The following is a 20,851-nucleotide window of genomic DNA, read 5'->3' as shown; positions in this document are numbered from 1 at the left end:
AATCTAAGGTAATTGGGGAAGATAACTGGATAAAGAAGAAAAAAATCCTCCATAGCAACAAAATAGAGGAGATTATTTATGTCCATTTACAAGTAGATGAGCTCCAGATGTATTTTCTAAAAAATCTACTTCTCCCCGGGTGTTTTTTGCTTAATAAATATAACATCCAAGTTGGAATACTGTTGAAGCATTGAATCACCTAAATTTTGGCGATGCTCTTTCTTCTGCTGTTAACTATTTTGAGCTATTTCTCAATAAAGCAGCCGCTACTGAAATCATAAGTACATAGGCTTGGCACAGCCAGAGAGAGAAAGTGCAGTCCACGGATTTGTTTCTTCTGTTTTCCCAAAACAGAATCTTATAAAAAACATGCCCTCGAATTTTGTCACTATGTAGCTGTCAGAAAGAGAAATTCTGCTCCTCTTCATATCTCTGAACATGAAAACCATTTCTTGTGCTACTGGGAAGTTATACAGCTCCAGGAAGTCGTGAGGCACCATCGCAACTATTCAAATTGTATCCAGGCAGAATAATCAATCAGAAAACTTCAGTTCCAGTTGGATGGAAGTTTCTTGGGCCAACTTGGAAAAGCATACAGAACAAGTTTGACTACTGCCAAGATCATTTCCAGGACATTGGCTAATTAATTATAAAAGCTTTTTCAAAACAAATTTGAGCCTGGCAACCTTTTTTCCCTACCAGACAGAGAAAAAAACAGGTTAAAAAAGAAAAGCCCCAGTTTATTGTGTGTGTGTGTTTTGTTTTTTTTGCCATGGCTTCATCTTCTTAGCAAGCCCATTTTCTTCTTCTCACCCGAAAATGATCGAGGAGCTTTTGTATTTGAAGTTAATAAAATTGTTAAGTATAGAAACAGGAAATAATTAGTTTGAATTTGTACTCTACCTTTAGTTATAGAGGAGATGAATGGGTCAATTACAAAACTTCTCTTCAAACTTTTTGGTGGGAAGCAAAGAATGGAGTTTCTTTCTCTTTGGAGGAATGAAGGGCTCATTGGATGAGCTATGCCTATTGTATTAGATAAATGAAGAAGGACAGTCGCTCTTATAATGATATACTCATCAACTACATTTTCTGGCTTTGAAAACAAAAAGAACAAACCTCCTGAATCAAATCTTCCTGGTTTCATCTTCACATGAACCTTGATGAATATGAGATGTCGGTGACAGGCATCAGAGATTCTGGTTTTAAGGACCACAAAGGCTTTATAGTGTTGACTTAAAAAATGCACAATGTGAGAGTTGCGAGTTAGGTTTTATCTGACGCACAATGAGGACTGCAGCCCGGGAGACAGCAGTTTCAGATAACTCTGAGAAACTGCTCCAAGGAGGCAGGGGGAGGAGCCAGGATATATAAGAGTTTTGCAACAAAGGGCAGGCAATCTGAACGTCACAAGATTATTGTTAATTAAAGAAAACCAGACATCTCAAGTTACGGAATTTAGCACTTTTCTATATATGGGAAGATGCAAGAGTCAGAGCTCACTGAAATCATTCCTTTGATATGCACCTCAGCTATCTGGGGCCAGGATCCTGTTTTTTCACATCCTGAGTTTCCTCAGGACTCACCTTAGGGAGTCTGTTGGCTGCTAGATGGCAGGTGTTCTTTTCAGCCCTGAGTTTCCTCAGGGCTCACCGGCTCACGATGGAGAGCTGCAATCCTTGATGACTGTGACATCCTTTGTTTATTAATATGGCAGGAAATATTCCATTTATAAATATCCCATTCCATTTATAAATATTCCATTTATCAATAGCAAAATCAACACCCTAAATCATAATGTTCTAACCTATTTCTTCTAACACTGGAATCAAAATCTCATGTAATACACATCATAAGTCATCAAATTTCTTCTGCATATGCTCAGATATGAAGACACCCAAGAAGGTAAGAAATTTCTCTCAGCATTTGCCAGCGGCAATTGACAAACTCCTGACAAGAACTGTCCCCAGTAAAAGAAGCCTTCCTGAAAAAGTGTCAACCAGATATTCCTGACTCTGCCTTATCCAAGCCCCTGGCAAATCTCACGATCAGAATGTCGTTTGGTAAATGCTGTATGGAGCCAAAATGTACAAAAGAGTTTTGAGGAAAATTCTCAACAAGTCCTAGTGGACTGAGGTTTCCCTTTCACTACTGGTATGAACCTGCCAATGAATCCAATATTTAAATGATCTTCTCAGAAGACACTGCAATGAGAAGCCCTCACACCACAACGAAGAGTAGCCCCCACTCGCCGCAACTAGAGAAAGCCCACACACAGCAACGAAGACCCAATGCAGCCAAAATTAAATAAAATTTAAAAATTTATTTTAAAAAAATAAATTTTAAAAAGGTCTTCCCTGGTGGTGCAGTGGTTGAGAGTCCACCTGCCGATGCAGGGGACATGGGTTCGTGCCCCGGTCCGGGAAGATCCCACATGCCACGGAGCGGCTAGGCCCGTGAGCCATGGCCGCGGGGCCTGTGCTCCGCAACGGGAGAGGCAACAGCAGTGAGAGGCTCGCGTAACGCAAAAAAAAAAAACAAAAAAAACAAAAAACACATTTCTTTAAAAATAAAATAAAATAAACAATAAAATTGTGAATGTAAACTGCCTCCAGGAAGCAATAAATAAATAAATGATCTTCTCCCACAGTATTTCAAGAGGTAGGCCAATGGTAGGGAGGAGAGCTAGCCATATTAGCATTTAAGGTTGGGGGGGGCAGCTGTAAAAGTCAAGAATTAATCTCAGTGCAGAGGTGGAGGTAATTAAGCCAAACCAAAGCAGAGTCTCTCTTCTGGGAAACACATGTAAGTTACGATGAGAAAGATTACACCAGATTTCAGAGAATCTTAAAAGTCGGGATAGTCTGAACTTCACTTGATATAAGCCCTTATAAGCTTTTGATCCAGGGGAGAAATATAAGAGCAATGATATGAAAAGTGTATTGAATTGGGAGAAAATGGGGACAGGACTAATTCCCAAGGCTTTTCTAGCAATCTGTTCTGAGATAATGAAGGCCCTACTAGGGTGCTGTTGTTTAGAAGGAGAAGGAAGAAAGAATCCAAAAGCCATTTCACAAGAAAGAACATAATTTCACCTTCCCTGCACTTCTGAGAGTTCACCAAGGTCTAAAACACCTCTGTCATTTAAAGAAGAACATTGTTGTAAACAAGGCTTCATTGTCTTAAAAATATATAATTCAGATTTCTTTATTCAGGTAGAATTTTCAACCAATTAGTCCAAATAACTCATTTCATTTTTTAATGTAAAGTGCAAAATTATACCCAGTCACCATTTTCTACTAGTTTCAAGCCCAGATACCCACCCAACTAGGAAAATGGACCAGTTTCTACCATATTCTTTTTAAAAGAAAGCAAATCGAGATTCAAAACCTAATTACTTTTCATTTCAAATAGGCTACTTCCTATATGCTTTAATAGACAAACATACAGCTAACAAGACTGTCATTACCTTTGCCTGAAATATCCCCTCAAAGTTAACAACTGCCAGCATTTCCTAGCCCTTTAAAATTTACCAAACCAGTTTTTTCCACAAATCATCTTATTTAACCATCACAATAAACTTGAGGTAGGAATTAGTATTACTATTTTAAAGCTAAGAGAACTGTAGCTCCAAGATTTAAACTGCCCAAGTGAATTCATCTATAAGAGTTGGAGTAGAGACTCTTATCTTCTGAACTTCAAATCCCTTCACACACTGCTTCCCCTTCCCTCAGAGAAAGTGAAAAAAACAAAACAAAACAAAACAATCTACACATGTTGGTTCATTTTAAGTTAGAGGACCATCATTTCTAATCTTTTCCCAGCATCTTCTAGATATACATTTAGTCTTACATTTCAAAGAAGCAGGAATTCTTTGCTTACCTGGTCCTTCTCTGGTTTATCAGAGATGTCATTCAGACTGGAAGAAGTCAGATTCCTGTGGGCCATGGCTGGGCTACCTGGAAAAACAGAAGTGAACCCTAATTAAAGACTTCTTGTTAACAACACAAAGAGTTTGGTTGTACATTTCATGACGACTAGTAGATGACGATGGGAATGGTGATGATGTTTAAGCTACATTAGGATTCTCCTGAACAGGTTTCCAGAGTTGAAAAGTTAGTTTAGAGCACTAACATGGTTAAATGAAAAATGTATAAAATCCCAAATACTTTCTTTAAGTCTTCTGGCTCCATTTCATGATAAGTTAAACTTTCAAAGAAATGTGTAAAACAATAAGCATAAAAATAAACTCACTCCTGTTTTTGGTTTGCCTTTTGTTACGGCCCTTTACACACATCCTAATCTACCTATTTCTATTGCCTATAGAGATGGGCTTTTTCCTCATCTCAGTACAGCCAGCGCCAGGGGAAAAGAAGGCCTGGACCTCCTCTCCCCCAGCCCCTGCAGTCCTTCCTAGGGCACCACTTGCTCTGATCAACCCAAAAAGCCATCTGCACTCCATTCTCTGCCTAACACTTTGATCAAGAATATTTCTCCGTAATGGGCATCTGATCCAGAATCCCCATTCTTTGCCTCAAAGCAGTGTTATCACAGCTCCCCTTATTTCCTGCATTCCCATTTGCCAGACTAAAGTAAGTGTATCCCTTCTTCCCCTTAACACGCCAAACTTCTTATTCAAGTCAAGCGATGGATTTCATCAGGAATACTCCATGGGAACCAAGCTCCCCAGCTGTAAAGCTGCCGCAGGTAAAATCCATTGGCAATCCAGCCAGTGACTTCAGACATGGTTATATGAGAACAGAGAGGAGGGACATCTAGAAGAGGGATAGACCATTTTCAAATAGACTGGTTAATCAACAAAATACTGAGCTTTCATTCTGCAGGTGAACCTGAAATTTCCAGGCTTACTAAGCAAAAGAGTAATTCTTCAAAGCCAGGGTGTTTAACCGCTCCCCCCCGCCCCCGCAGTGTGCTGAGTAATGGGTTCACCATTTAATCCCCTGTGATCTGACTCAGGCTGGTCTTCACACCAAGAGGACAAGGGTTGAAAAACAAGCATCAAGGTTCGAACACAGCTTCACATTTACTTCCACATAATTCTTTAGATTACAGATTTCCATTCCTTCAGACCAACCTTCTACACATAATTTTGCAAGAGACTCAAATCTACCCCCTAATAATTTAACGTCTATATAACAGCAGCTCTTTAAATAATATAATTGTCTTTAACTACTAGATCAATTTTCTTGAGTTGGCAAAACAGGATATTTTCCACTCTGCTGCATTTCATTGAGTAAGCATGGCCTAGATCTCTTAAACACTTTACCTGGTAGGATGTTTTATTCTAGGAAAATCTGAGCACAGGGCATACTTCAAAGGAAAGTAACATGTGAAAAACTGCTTTATGAGCAAAATTAAAAGAAGCTCTTTGAAAGCCACATTCTCTTCTCTGAACCACGTACTAGGTTTCTAGTGTCCACTCAACACAAAAGACACCAAGACACCAGGCCCAAACAAGAATGCCTCCAAATAATGCTGGGCTTGAAACTAAGGAAATGATGAGTACATACAATTTTATACTTTACATTAGAAAATAAAACTAGTCTTTTGGACTAAATGGGTGAAAATTCTACCTGCATAAAAGTCTGAACTAGATATTCTTAGTGCAATGAAGTCTTAGCAAATCCTTAATCATAAGTTAAAAGCAACTTATGTAAATGAATAGATGAGATTGATTTCTAATTATTAAATCAATTGTACATAAGCAGCAATACTGAAATGAATTTGAAAGCAATTTTTCATTAAGTAATTTAAATTTCCTGGGCAATATTCTAAACTCCCTGATTTGCTTTGGAAATTCTTTATAAATACTACAAAGGTACATTTCAACTCAAGCACTGTCCTAATTGCTGCAAAATATGAATAAGTAGAAGCCAAATGAATAAAGTTTCCATTATAATGGTAATCCTAACTGATGTCACAACTTTTCCAAGAAGCCTCATATACTGTCTCATTTCTCTCATTTCTGAAAGACAGTTATAGGATGGCTATCTATATTTGTACTATATGGGGGAGTAGGGAGGCAGCACAGGGATAAGGAAGTTGCAGGAACCCGATGGGGAAGAGGAGGCCAAGGTTAAGAAACAATCACATCTATTGTTCCTCCCAACCTTATCTGATTCTCATTAATAAAAGTAATATTAACAGCTTCACTGATGTTTAACTTTGTACTACACTGAAAGAATTCAGAAGTCAACACTTTTAGGTAAACCTTAAGCAAGATGATCCGCATTCTTGCATCTTTTCCCATCTCCCTCCCTATCAAACTCTCCACCCCTACCCTGCAACACCCTGAACCAGGGACAAAAGCTTCCCAATGTTCTAAATCAGTGGTGGCCAAAGTGTTGTTCCCAGACCAGCAGTATCAGCATCACCTGAGCATGTGTTAGAAATGTAAATTCTTGGAACTCACCCCAGACCAACTATATCAAACTCTGGGGAAGGGGTCTAGCAAGGTGGGTTTTAACAAACCTTTGAAATGATTTTGAAGCAAGCTAAAGTTGGAGAACCACTGCTCTACATAAATCAGTTATCTTAACCGGAGGCTGTGTCCGGGTCAGAACTGAATTGAAAGAAACATATAACTTGATGTAGCAAGAGAGGTAGCTCTGATAAACTTGTCCTCCTCCAAGCCACTGCTCCAAACTATCATATCTCAAGCAAATCATTAAGTTAGCATCCTTGCCACATAAACACACACAAAAAGATCATACATGGCCCTTCCTCTAAATCCTCGCCTACACAGTCAAATAAATAAATAACTTTGTTAACAGAACTCACTGTTTAATCAGACTTTTCCAGAAACATATCACCCAAATCAAAGAAGACAAGGACAAGATATTACAAACCAGATTATATCTGGGAATCAGAAATTTCCGTGTGGCACTTTAGCAAACCTGGGAAACTTACACAACAGGACCCTAACAATGTTCTACTGTGGATATTTTGCACCTAACAGTCAACAAGACACATTGTCAGGATAAGTCAGTGCTTTCTAGAGTTTTAACCTATGAGGTGAACTCATTATACTGCAATCTTGAGTGAGTGGGGGTAGCAGAGGCAAATGTCACCTTGTAACAAAAAGGTGAAATACAAGCCTACCCCAAACCATACTACTTATTGTGCAAGTGATGATTCACCTACTCAAAGCTACCACTAATAGGCCTTTTCTATCTAATATCCAGGGTGAATGAACATCTCATAACTGGTCTCGGTTCAAAGGAACTTTGTTTATTTATTTATTATTGTTGAATTTTATTTTTTTATGCAGCAGGTTCTTATTAGTCATCCATTTCAGACACATCAGTGTATACATGTCAATCCCAATCTCCCAATTAATCACACCATCATCCCCACCCCACCGCGGCTTTCCCCCCTTGGTGTCCATACGCTTGTTCTCTATGTCTGTGTCTCAATTTCTACCCTGCAAACCAGTTCATCTATATCATTTTTCTAGGTTCCACATATATGCGTTAATATACGATATTTGTTTTCCTCTTCCTGATTTACTTCACTCTGAATGACAGTCTCTAGATCCATCCACGTCTCTACAAACGACCCAATTTCATTCCTTTTTATGGCGGAGTAATATTCCACTGTATATATGTACCACATCTTCTTTACCCATTCATTTGTCAATGGGCATTGAGGTTGCTTCCATGTCCTGGCTATTGTAAATAGTGCTGCAATGAATATTTGGGTGCATGTGTCTTTTTGAATTACGGTTTTCTCTGAGTATATGCCCAGCAGTGGGATTGCTGAGTCATATGGTAATTCTATTTTTAGTTTTTTAAGGCACCTCCATACTGTTCTCCATAGTGGCTGTATCAATTTACATTCCCACCAATAGTGCAAGAGGGTTCCCTTTACTCCACACCCTCTCCAGCACTTGTTGTTTGTAGATTTTCTGATGATGCCCATTCTAACTGGTATGAGGTGATACTTCATTGTAGTTTTGATTTGCATTTCTCTAATAATTAGTGATGTTGAGCAGCTTTTCATGGGCTTCCTGGCCATCTGTATGTCTCTTTGGAGAAATGTCTATTTAGGTTTTCTGCCCATTTTTGGATCGGGTTGTTTGTTTTTTTAATATTGAGCTGCATGAGCTGTTTATATATTTTGGAGATTAATCCTTTGTCCCTTGATTCATTTGTAAATATTTTCTCCCATTCTGAGGGTTGTCTTTTCATCTTGTTTGTAGTTTCCTTTGCTGTGCAAAAGCTTTTAAGTTTCATTAGGTCCCATTTGTTCATTTTTCTTTTTATTTCCATTACTCTAGAAGGTGGATCCAAAAAGATCTTGCTGTGATTTATGTCAAACAGTGTTCTTCCTATGTTTTCCTCTAAGAGTTAAATAGTGTCTGCTTACATTTAGGTCTTTAATCATTTTGAGTTTATTTTTGTGTATGGTGTTAGGCAGTGTTCTAATTTCATTCTTTTACATGTAGCTGTCCAGTTTTCCCAGCACCACTTATTGAAGACACTGTCTTTTCTCCATTGTATATCCTTGCCTCCTTTGTCATAGATTAGTTCACCATAGGTGCATGGGTTTATCTCTGGGCTTTCTATCCTGTGCCACTGATCTATATTTGTTTTTGTGCCAGTACCATATTGTCTTGATTACTGTAGCTTTGTAGTATAGCCTGAAGTCAGGGAGTCTGATTCCTCCAGCTCCGTTTTTTTCCCTCACGACTGCTTTGGCTATTCGGGGTCTTTTTTGTCTCCACACAAATTTTAAGATTTTTTGTTCTAGTTCCGTAAAAAATGCCACTGGTAATTTGATAGGGATTGCATTGAATCTGTAGATTGCTTTGGGTAGTAGAGTCATTTTCACAATATTGATTCTTCCAATCCAAGAACATGGTATATCTCTCCAACTGTTTGTATCATCTTTAATTTCTTTCATCAGTGTCTTAGAGTTTTCTGCATACAGGTCTTTTGTCTCCCTAGATAGGTTTATTCCTAGGTATGTTATTCTTTTTGCTGCAATGGTAAATGGGAGTGTTTCCTTAATTTCTGTTTCAGATTTTTCATCATTAGTGTATAGGAATGCAAGAGATTTCTGTGCATTAATTTTGTATCCTGCTACTTTACCAAATTCATAGATTAGCTCTAGTAGTTTTCTGGTGGCATTTTTAGGATTCTCTATGTATAGTATCATGTCATCTGCAAACAGTGACAGTTTTACTTCTTCTTTTCCAATTTGGATTCCTTTTATTTCTTTTTCTTCCCTGATTGCCATGGCTAGGACTTCCAAAACTATGTTGAATAATAGTGGTGAGAGTGGACATCCTTGTCTTGTTCCTGATCTTAGAGGAAATGCTTTCAGTTTTTCACCATTGAGAATGATGTTTGTTGTGGGTTTGTCATATATGGCCTTTATTATGTTGAGGTAGGTTCCCCCTATGCCCACTTTCTGGAGAGTTCTTATCATGAATGGGTATTGAGTTTTGTCAAAAGCTTTTTCTGTATCTATTGAGATGATCATATGGTTTTTATTCTTCAATTTGTTAATATGGTGTAGCACATTGATTGATTTGCGTATACTGAAAAATCCTTGCATCCCTGGGATAAATCCCACTTGATCATGGTGTATGATCCCTTTAATGTGTTGTTGGATTCTGTTTGCTAGTATTTTGTAGACGATTTTTGCATCTATATTCATGAGTGATATTGGTTTGTAATTTGCTTTTTTTGTAGTATCTTTGTCTGGTTTTGGTATCAGGGTGATGGTGGCCACATAGAATGAGTTTGGGAGTGCTCCTTCCTCTGCAATTTTTTGGAAGAGTTTGAGAAGGATGGGTGTTAGCTCTTCTCTAAATGTTTGATAGAATTCACCTGTGAAGCCATCTGGTCCTGGACGTTTGTTTGTTGGAAGATTTTTAATCACAGTTTCAATTTCAGTGCTTGTGACTGGTCTGTTCATATTTTCTCTTTCTTCCTGGTTCAGTCTTAGAAGGTTATACCTTTCTAAGAATTTGTCCATTTCTTCCAGGTTGTCCATTTTATCAGTATAGAGTTGCTTGTAGTAGTCTCTTATGATGCTTTGTATTTCTGCGGTGTCTGTTGTAACTTCTCCTTTTTCATTTTTTATTGATTTGAGTCCTATCCCTCTTTTTCTTGATGAGGCTGGCTAATGGTTTATCAATTTTGCTTATCTTCTCAAAGAACCAGCTTTTAGTTTTACTGATCTTTGCTCCTATTTTCTTTGTTTCTATTTCATTTATTTCTGCTCTGATCTTTATGATTTTTTTCCTTCTACTAACTTTGGGTTTTGTTTGTTCTTCTTTCTCTAGTTCCTTTAGGTGTAAGGTTAGATTGTTTAGTTGAGCTGTTTGTTGTTTCTTGACATCGGATTGTATTGCTATAAACTTCCCTCTTAGAACTGCTTTTGCTGCATCCCACAGGTTTTGGATCATCGAGTTTTCATTGTCATTTGTCTCTAGGTATTTTTTTATTTTCTCTTTGATTTTTTCAGTGATCTCTTGTTTATTTAATAACATATTGTTTAGCCTCCATGTGTTTGTGTCTTTTAGGTTTTTTTCCTTGTAACTGATTTCTAACCTCATAGCATTGTGGTCAGAAAAGATGCTTGATATAATTTCAATTTTCTTAAATTTACTGAGGCTTGATTTGTGACCCAAGATGTGGTCTATCCTGGAGAATGTTCCATGCACACTTGAGAAGAAAGTGTAATGTGCTGTTTTGGGATGGAATGTCCTGTAAATATTAATTAAATGTCTCTGGTCTATTGTGTCATTTAAAGCTTGTGTTTCCTTATTAATATTCTGTTTGGATGATCTGTCCATTGGTGTAAGTGAGATGTTAAAGTCCCCCATTATTATTGCGTTACTGTTGACTTCCTCTTTTAGAGCTGTTAGCAGTTGCCTTATGTATTGAGGTGCTGCTATGTTGGGTGCATATATCTTTATAATTGTTATATCTTCTTCCTGGATTTATCCCTTGATCATTATGTAGTGTCCTTCCTTGTCTCTTGTAACATTCTTTATTTTAAAGTCTATTTTATCTGATATGAGTATTGCTACTCCAGCTTTCTTTTGATTTCCATTTGCATGGAATATCTTTTTCCATGCCCTCACTTTCAGTCTGTATGTGTCCCTAGGTCTGAAGTGGGTCTCTTGTAGACAGCATATATATGCGTCCTGTTTTGTATCCATTTAGCAAGCCTGTGTCTTTTGGTTGGAGCATTTAATCCATTCACATTTAAGGTAATTATTGATATGTATGTTCCGATTACCATTTTCTTAATTGTTTTGGGTTTGTTTTTGCAGGTCCTTTTCTTCTCTTGTGTTTTCCACTTAGAGAAGTTTCTTTAGCATTTGTTGTAGAGCTGTTTTGGTGGTGCTGAATTCTCTTAGCTTTTGCTTATCTGTAAAGCTTTTGATTTCTCCATCGAATCTGAATGAGATCCTTGCTAGGTAGAGTAATCTTGGTTGTAGGTTCTTCCCTTTCATCACGTTAAATATGTCATGCCACTCCCTTCTGGCTTGTAGAGTTTCTGCTGAGAAATCAGCTGTTAACCTTATGAGAGGTTCTTTGTATGTTATTAGTCATTTTTCCCTTGCTGCTTTCAATAATTTTTCGTTGTCTTTGATTTTTGCCAATTTGGTTACTATGTGTCTCAGCATGTTTCTCCTTGGGCTTATCCTGTATGGGACTCTCTGTGCTTCCTGGACTTGGGTGGCTATTTTCTTTCCCATGTTACGGAAGTTTTCAACTATAATCTCTTCAGATATTTTCTTGGGTCCTTTCTCTCTCTCTCCTCCTTCTGCGACTCCTATAATGTGAATGCTGTTGCGTTCAATGTTGTCCCAGAGGTCTCTTAGGCTGTCTTCATTTCTTTTCATTCTTTTTTCTTTATTCTGTTCCACAGCAGTGAATTCCACCATTCTGTATTCAAGGTCACTTACCTATTCTTCTGCCTCAGTTATTCTGCTATTGATTCCTTCTAGTGTAGTTTTCATTTAAGTTATTGTATTGTTCATCTCTGTTTGTTTGTTTTTTAATTCTTCTAGGTCTTTCTTAAACATTTATTGCATCTTCTCAGTCTTTGCCTCCATTCTTTTTCCAAGGTTCAGGATCATCTTCACTATCATTATTCTGAATTCTTTTTCTGGAAGGTTTCCTATCTCCACTTCATTTATTTGTTTTTCTGGGGGTTTTATCTTGTTCCTTCATCTGGTACATAGCCCTCTGCCTTTTCATCTTGTCTATCTTTCTGTGAATGTGGTTTCTGTTCCACAGGCTGCAGGATTGTTGTTCTTCTTGCTTCTGCTGTCTGCCCTCTGGTGGATGAGGCTATGGAAGAGGCTTGTGCAAGTTTCCTGATGGGAGGGACTGGTAGTGGGTAGAGCTGGGTGTTGCTCTGGTGAGCAGAGCTCAGTAAAACTTTAATCCGTTTGTCTGCTGATGGGTGGGGCTGGGTTCCCTCCCTGTTGGTTGTTTGGCCTGAAGTGACCCAACACTGGAGCCTGCCTGAGCTCTTTGGTGGGGCTAATGGTGGACTTTGGGAGGGTTCACACCAAGGAGTACTTCCCAGAACTTCTACTGCCAATGTCCTTGTTCTCACAGTGAGACACAGCCACACCCCCGCCTCTGCAGGAGACCCTCCAACACTAGCAGGTACGTCTGGTTCAGTCTCCTATGGGGTCACTGTTCCTTCCCCCTGGTCCTGAGGCGCACACTACTTTGTGTGTGCCCTCCAAGAGTGGAGTCTTTATTTCCCCTGTCCTGTCAAAGTCCTCTATTCAAATCCCGCTAGCCTTCAAAGTCTGATTCTCTGGGAATTCCTCCTCCCGTTGCCGGACCCCCAGGCTGGGAAGCCTGACGTGGGGCTCAGAACCTTCACTCCAGTGGGTGGACTTCTGTGGTATAAGTGTTCTCCAGTTTGTGAGTCACCCACCCAGCAGTTATGGGATTTGATTTTATTGTGATTGTGCCCCTCCTACCATTTCATTGTGGCTTCTCCTTTGTCTTTGGATGTGGGGTATCTTTTTTGGTGAGTTCCAGTGTCTTCCAGTCAATGACTGTTCAGCAGTTAGTTGTGATTCTGGTGCTCTCATAAGAGGGAATGAGAGCACGTCCTTCTACTCCACCATTTTGAACCAATCTTGAAACTTTGTTTCTTTAAATTTTATTTTTATAAAAAGAAGAAAAAGAAGAACCAGCCTCGAGTGTATAATCATAATTAATTTCTATATCACTGTATTTTGGCCATAAGAAAAAGAAAGATTTTGAGAAGTACATTTTCAAGCAGTTTCACACAATCAAAAACAATTTCATTTTCAAAGTACCCACTTGGCAGGTACATACTGTCTTCTATAAACATTAATTGCATTCTGTACTAAGTTTGAAAATCACTGCTATTCTTTAGCACACATGTAGCAATTCATAAAGTCCTTTGCAATTGTATCTATTATATACAATAAAAAGGAGTGAGGAGAATGTACAGCATAGAAAGGTGATGATACTTGTATGTGTACATATTGGGTAAAAATGTAAACATGTATGCCATGCAATGCACATAAACTGACCCCCCATATCATACCCTTATAATAAGCCTATACAATATATTCTCTGTACCCCCACTGACTCATTGATACTCTTTTCCCCCTTTGTTGACATAACAAATCTACTAGAAAATGTGTATACCTAAGATTAAGGGTCAACTCATCTTTTTGAGTATAAGTACGTTAACTTACATTATCTTACTTAATCCTCACATAAACACTTTGAGATTAGTATTATTATTACCACTTTATACATAAAATGAACTTCAAGGAGGTTAAGTTCATGATCACACAGCAAGTGGTAAAACTGTAATTTCAATCTGTATCTCATAATACCAATCTCACTACCTCTGGGGGGGGGTGGGTCTCTCTATGTTATTTACATAAATAAACATACAAACATCATCATTTCTAATGAAGAGAAAATATAATGTATAACCGCAAAGAATATATTCTATTTCCATGCCAATCACATGCAATATAAAACCACCAAGGATGCTTAAGGCAGAAATGTTCTTGGTTTCCAATTTAGCTGTTCCCAAAGATGGAGTTTGCATATCTTTACTTTTTCATTTTCATAAAGAAAAGGAGAAAAAAGATTGAACTCAGATAATCTGCTTGCCAGTGATTAAATAGTAGCCCCAAACCACAGCTCTGTGACAAAGAAGAAAGGATGCTAAAAGCAACAGCAAAGTAATTATAAAAGCAATAATGCCACATGCTTCTGAATGTCCTAATTCATAGTCATAGCCAAGGTGTCTGTAAAATTCCACAATGTACATACAGCCAATTCTCCATTATTTCCATATTAGTTTTGTACCTTTCAAGGTACTCCAACTGCAATTTCTTCCAATTTCAACCACGAAAAACAGGAATATAATGCAACAAGGAGAATAAATCACTTGGGATACTCACAATGAGTTTGACTGAGAAAGTCTAGAAGGAATGGCTGGGATAAGCTTGCATTTTGTCAGATCAGTTTCCTAGTCTTCCATAGCAACAGACCATCAAGAGCTGTCCCCACCAAAAATAATTTAAAAATAAGCATGTCATCAAGACCTCCAACCCAGTGTCATTGCCCACCTCTAAATAAAATACAGAAATATTTAAAATATAAATATTAGGGGGCTTCCCTGGTGGTGCAGTGGTTGAGAGTCCGCCTGCCGATGCAGGGGACACGGGTTTGTGCCCCAGTCCGGGAGGATCCCACATGCCGCGGAGCAGCTGGGCCCGTGAGCCATGGCTGCTGAGCCTGCGCGTCCGGAGCCTGTGCTCCGCAACGGGAGAGGCCACAGCAGTGAGCGGCCCGCGTACCGAAAAAAAAAAAATATATATATATATATATATATATATTAGACTAAGGAAAGTTTAAAATATTACCAGAAAGAGCTCTTTGAAAGAATTTCATAACTAACAGAAAATCAGTTTGGATATTTTCACTTGTACAATTTTTAATTATTTTGTTTTATTTAGAGGATTTCTGTTGTTTGTTTGTTCATAATTTAATATAATATAAACTCCAAGAGTCCAGAGCCAAGGCCCTTGGTTTGTGTTGCTCACAGTTATAGCCTCAGAGCTTGGCACTAGTGGCACTTAATAAATATTTGTGAATGAATGAATAATAGCAACTGGGTATCATTTTACTTCCATTTGGAGTTACTACTATAAACACTACTGTTCAAACTCTATTTCCTATGGAGGGAGATGCTGTGTGCACACTCCAAGAAACTTTAGACTTGGAAAGCCTTAGAGTAAATAAGGAAGAAGTTTGTAGCTGGCCCAGAACTAACAGAATGGAAAGGCCCTGCCAAACTGGGTAACAGCCTGTCAGTCAGTCAGCAGTGGGAACAGAGGTAAGAAGCAATGAAAGGGAGAGTAGGAAACCCCGTGTGCAAGAAGAATCAGATGAGAATGAGAGGAGAAATACGAGAAGGTGTCAGGACCTCACTGAAAGGAAAGGAGAGGCTTGGGAAGAGAAAAGTCTGGGGGAACAGAAATAACTCAAAGAAAGTGATCAGCTTGGAAAGTAAAGCAAATTTGGAGAAAGGAAGAATACATCAAAAGATCCAGATAACTATCAAAGTAGCTGGGTCAAGCTCTAATCAAAAGCTGAAGTCATCCCTAATATACGGGGTAAGGATGATGGAGAAGACATCCTAATAGAGAGAGCTGGAAGTGTGCAGAGGCCAGACCAGAGCAGAGCAAACACAAAGACTATTCTCTTTCTTAAAGACCATTCTCTATTATTTTGAGACCTCTGCTGTCCACGTGGCCCTTTGTAATCTACCCATCCTCAACTTCCTTGATCCTATTCTCTCCTGTTTTTGAATTTTCTGAACTACTCTGTGGACTTTTCCCAAGATTCAATGTTAGGTCTTAGACATCTCAATGTCAAATATGCAACATTCATCTCTTGTAAGTCTTTTCAAATTTCAACCAGCAAAAGCAAAATGCTCTAACCCTAGTGACTCCCATTCTAATAATACTGCACATGATATTTAATTTTTATTATGATCTAAAATAGGAGTTTAATTTTTTAAAGGCATTTCATTCCCTTTCTGTGCACACACAACACACACATACACAGAACATTTTAAAAATCTCTACTCAGCTGAGGAAAAAAGTTCAGAAACAAACAAGGACTAGAAAATTTATTAAAATAGGAAAGTCCCCATAAAGGACTTCAGGGAATCTGTGGTCCTTGTGATCACATACAGTATTTGTAACTCTTTGTGTGTCACCTGTGCACGCACACACGCACAATATAATACTATGAACCAAAAGTTATTCTGTCTAAAGAATATAGGTGGAAGTATATAAAATAATTTGTGACCTTATCTCATGAAAATAGAAAAAGAAAAGAACAATGCCATCGCAAGACTATGCTAGTCAGTAAAAGGGTAAGTGAGAAAGACTGACGGAAGATTATGACAGAACAAAACAAACATCTCACTGCCTTCATTCCAAAAAGGCATTGAACCAAAGTGATTTTACTAAATGCCCTTAGGCCAAGTTGAGGAATTTCAATAGGTCCCCGCAGCCACATCATTCCAAGCACAGGTACCAGTGTCTGATTTCCTAATTTGGGCCTACTCTCTTGAATCTATATGTTAATACCTGATCCAAGATATAGTAAAATTTCACTAAGTCAGATTACTGGAGAAATTCTCTGAATTGATGAAGTGTCTAAATTTAAAACAATTTAAGAAGGCTACCAGTTCAACTAAGTATATAACTTGGCAAATGAGTTTATCCCTCTCCCTTCCTAGATACTTTTAAAACAATAGGTTAAAAAGTAGTGAAAACCAAAAAGTATAAAACCATATCAATTAAAAGAACTGGTAGAAGAACAACAGAGACAAGAGACTTCAAAAACTTTCTAGAAGAAAAAGAACAGATAAGAGTATTAGACCCTGATACTATTTGCACTATATAGAAATGGCAGTGTAAAATACACACAGAAAGGTATGGAGTCAAAAAAGGGGTCTTCCATGCAAAACCCTGAAGAAGTGCCACACTGGAAGAGACCAAGTACAATGGAGGCCCAAGTAAGATGCAAGCGAAAAGGGATGAGTTCTTGGAAAGTCAATACGCCAAAAGTTTACTACGACCCCAGTGGGCAGCACACCCAGCAGCTGAGGCACCACAGGGCTCTCTGCTGCAGAGAGATTCAGAAAAGACCGGGCAATCAGTGCAGGAGTTTGCACCTCACAGCAAAGTCTTCTGAATTCTAGAATTTAGGGGACACCTCAGGATGACATTTCCTGCTCACTCTAAAACAAATCCTCTTACTTAAATACAAATGGACAATTGAGAATCATCAGACGTTTAAGAGAGGAAGCCCAAGACTAAAACACACACACCCACACAAAACCAAAACACAACAACTTCAGTAAAAGAATTACAATTTAGAACATTTAAATAAAAATTCTTACCGGTTTGTGAGAGATTTGACAAGATATTATATCCATAAAACATGGATAGGATGTTAAGAAAAACAGAACAAGGAAAATGCTTTAGAGTTATACTTTTAAAGACTATATATGATTGCAACATATGTATATATACATGGGTTAGAAAATAAAATCAAGCAAATCTTCCAAAGAAGTAATGGTCGAGGGGGAAAAGATCCAAAGAATATGAGATAAAAGATCAGAGGTACGGAGGATCAATCCAGAAGGCCAATTAGGAGGGCTATTAAGAGTTCTACTAAGCCAGAAGAAGGAAAATAAAAAACAGAAAATTATTAAACAGAATATCCTACAACTAAATAAAGGACATATTTCTTCACATCACAAGGGTCCCTACGGAAAAATAAACAAAACAAACCACACACTCACAAAATCCAGCCCTGTATGTAAATGAATCATTACAACACTTCACAACACCAAGAACGAAGAGACTACCCTAAAATTTCCTATCTAGAGAGAAAAGCAGTAAGAATTGCACTTTGGAATTCTCTTAAGCAACACAAAACGGAGGAAGAGAATGGAATTATGCTTTCAAAGTTCTGGAAGAAAAATTATTTTCAACCTACATTACTATACTCATCCAAACTATCAATCAAGTGTGAAAAACAATAAGGAAACTTTTGGCCCAAAAAAAAACCCTAAAAAATGTCAACCTTTATATGTCCTTTCATACAAAGTCACTTGAAATGCAATTTGGAAAAATGAAAAAATAAACTAAGAAAAAGAGATACATGGTCTCCAACTCAGGAGAGCAATGAAAGTAAATGCCAGAAGAGCAGCTGTGCAGCAGGTCTGGGGGCAATGGTGTCTTATGGAGCAGAAGGGTAATGTAGGGTAGGGAGGAGACAGCAAGGAGGGAGGGACCTGTGAGAAGGAAGTATCTACAGGGTTTATTAGTGCCATTGACGTATTGAAAGAGCTTGGAATACAGTAACAATAGGTAATTTGAAAAAAAAATGCAATTTAAAACTCCAGGTTAAAAAAAAACTGTACAAGACAGAAAATGTAATTATAACCCATGGTATAGCTTTAAATTATTTTCATATTGTCATAATAATATAAATATTATTTATGAATTTCCGACTTTAGATTCAACTGATAAAGCACAGAATGTATTTCTAGTTAACAAGGATGTAAATCTAACCAATATTTACAATAAATAGAAGTACCAGTGACAGAAATCTGAAAGTAAAATTGGTGAGGAGAGGGCCAAGGAAGGGTAGGGAAGCCAATATCCTTTTCTGACAAGGTAAGAAGTCAAAAGATTCTGTCCATACTTGCTACAAAAAGAAATAAAACTTAGATTTATTAACTAAAATTGCAAATGTAATTAATAATGGAACTAAGAATAACGACACAAATGTATTTGGAGGAAGGAAAAATGTTTGTAGAAAATAAGTAAAATCTTTTCTAGCAAAGAAAAAATTAATAGGAAACATCTAAGACTGATAAATCAGAAAAAGCAAAATAAACCAATTATATGAAGATAACCATGACAAAACTAAAAGAAAAAAATAGAAACAACTTAAAGGGTTAAAGGTGACTGCTACAAGGGCAGGTCTGGGAACAAGGAAGATGAAGCAAAGGAGTTTCTTTTTCATTAGAAGTCCTCTGTGCTCTTCAATTTCATAATCATTTGCACACAGCACTTTAGTAAAAAACATAATACATATGTCTATTTATCATATGATAATGTTAATTAAATCTACTTTTATTATTTTGAAGTACCTGAGATTAAGTTGAAACGTTACTGACTAGTAGACAATCTTGGGAATTTTAATTAAATCAAATTTTTAATATAAACATGGAGATCAAGATGTTTTTAAGAGTTTAAAATCAATTTTTGAGTAGTTTTAACATGCTCCATGAAATAATATTTACACTATTTTTTTTTTTAATGATGGCAAGGAAAATCTTCCTGAAGGCTCTGTCTGATTTCAAAGATTCATCTCAATAGCTTTAGTCAACAAAAACCCTTATATCAAAAAGTCTATGCAGGGGAAAAAATAGTATGTGCAGAAAAGCAAGCTATTTAACATAGTCCTGCATCTGCAGCGAAATAAGTATATAGATATGAATGTTGCTATCAATGTTGATACAGATATAGTTTATTAGTATTATATATAGACATAGATACAGATATAAAACTTTAAAAGAGTAATAGACACATTCTCTGGGCCTCCAGCTACAAATGCAGCCCCTCCTAACTACTCCTGATTTACACTCACAAAATGTGACCTGGAGAAAAGCCATTCAATTAGCTTCCTGGTGCGGTAACTCCTCATGGCCTTGCTGATGCACATCCAGTTAGCTGATACACATTGGGCAATCGGTGGTCACAGGTCACCCACAACTCAGAAGACAGCCTCTAGGAAAGAAGGGAACAAGGACCTTTGGGGCCCATCATGTCCCTATCACATATGTGGCCCTGAACACTCTACACCTTTGAGTGTCTGAGCGAGAGCAAAGGCACAGTGTGTAACAGAAGAACAAACCTGACTCCATACTGGATCTATTGCTTTAGCTCTAACCTTTGTGCTCTGTTGCTTGTGCTTAGTCATGCTGGCTCTGCACTTTTGCCTAGTCAAACAGTAAAAGAATGTTACCTATAGCCTGAAATATACATAATAGCAATGTCAAGCCTCTGCCTCCCAGGCTGGACCTTCAAAAGTGTAACACTTTTCATTCATATAGAGGTAATAAGTTGCAGAACAGAAAATAACATTTGCCTTGTTGAAGGTTTACACGGACAGTAACCAGACCCTACGTGGTTGGCTGTAAGAACAAAAGATGATCACACCCGCTCCAGGGTCTGGCCAGCACCAAGAGGTCTGCAAAAACCAGTCAACCCCCCTTCCCCTTTTAATATAAAAGAAGCCTGAATTCTAATTCGGGTAAGATGGTTCTTTGGAACACTAGTCTGCCATCTTCTTGGTCTGCTGGACTTCTGAATCAAGTTGCTATTCCTTGCCCCAATACCCTGTCTCTCGATTTATTGGTCTGCCGTGCACCACACAGTACTAGCTTGGACCAGTAACAGGTATATCACCTTTCCCAGTGTACACTGGCTCATATACTCACCTTCTCTGCCTTGGAGAGGTTTATTATGCAATTCAGCCAAAGTGACATCTAGGTTTCAAATGATGGGGCCTCAAGTAATCGTAGGGTTACTCTGGGGAATTCTGGTCAGAACTAAGACGGGCCCAGGATTTCCTTCTTATTGGAAACCTCAAGTTGAACTGAACGTCTACAGTTCCGAGTTGATAGTGTCTCACTCCTAAATCTCATCTAGTCATCTTGTTCTAAGAAATCCCAAGGGTGAGAGTCTGTA

At 38.0% G+C, this 20,851-nt stretch overlaps 1 protein-coding gene across 7 annotated transcripts in view; it reads right to left on the bottom strand.

The window, feature by feature from the left end:
• Window positions 1-20,851, bottom strand: part of SLC4A4 (solute carrier family 4 member 4) — a 350,238-nt gene that overhangs the window by 145,478 nt on the left and 183,909 nt on the right. For all 7 annotated transcript variants that reach the window (XM_082838378.1, XM_082838380.1, XM_082838376.1 and 4 more), the window contains one exon: window positions 3,883-3,959. In XM_082838378.1, the coding sequence (XP_082694504.1) occupies window positions 3,883-3,959 (77 nt within the window). The remainder of the gene's footprint in view (window positions 1-3,882; window positions 3,960-20,851) is intronic.

The sequence above is a fragment of the Leucopleurus acutus genome, assembly GCF_964270905.1.
Source record: "Leucopleurus acutus genome assembly, chromosome: 4".
Classification (NCBI taxonomy): Eukaryota; Metazoa; Chordata; class Mammalia; order Artiodactyla; family Delphinidae; genus Leucopleurus; species Leucopleurus acutus.
Note: the sequence above shows the minus strand (reverse complement) of the source record. Positions and strands in the feature narration are given on the sequence as shown.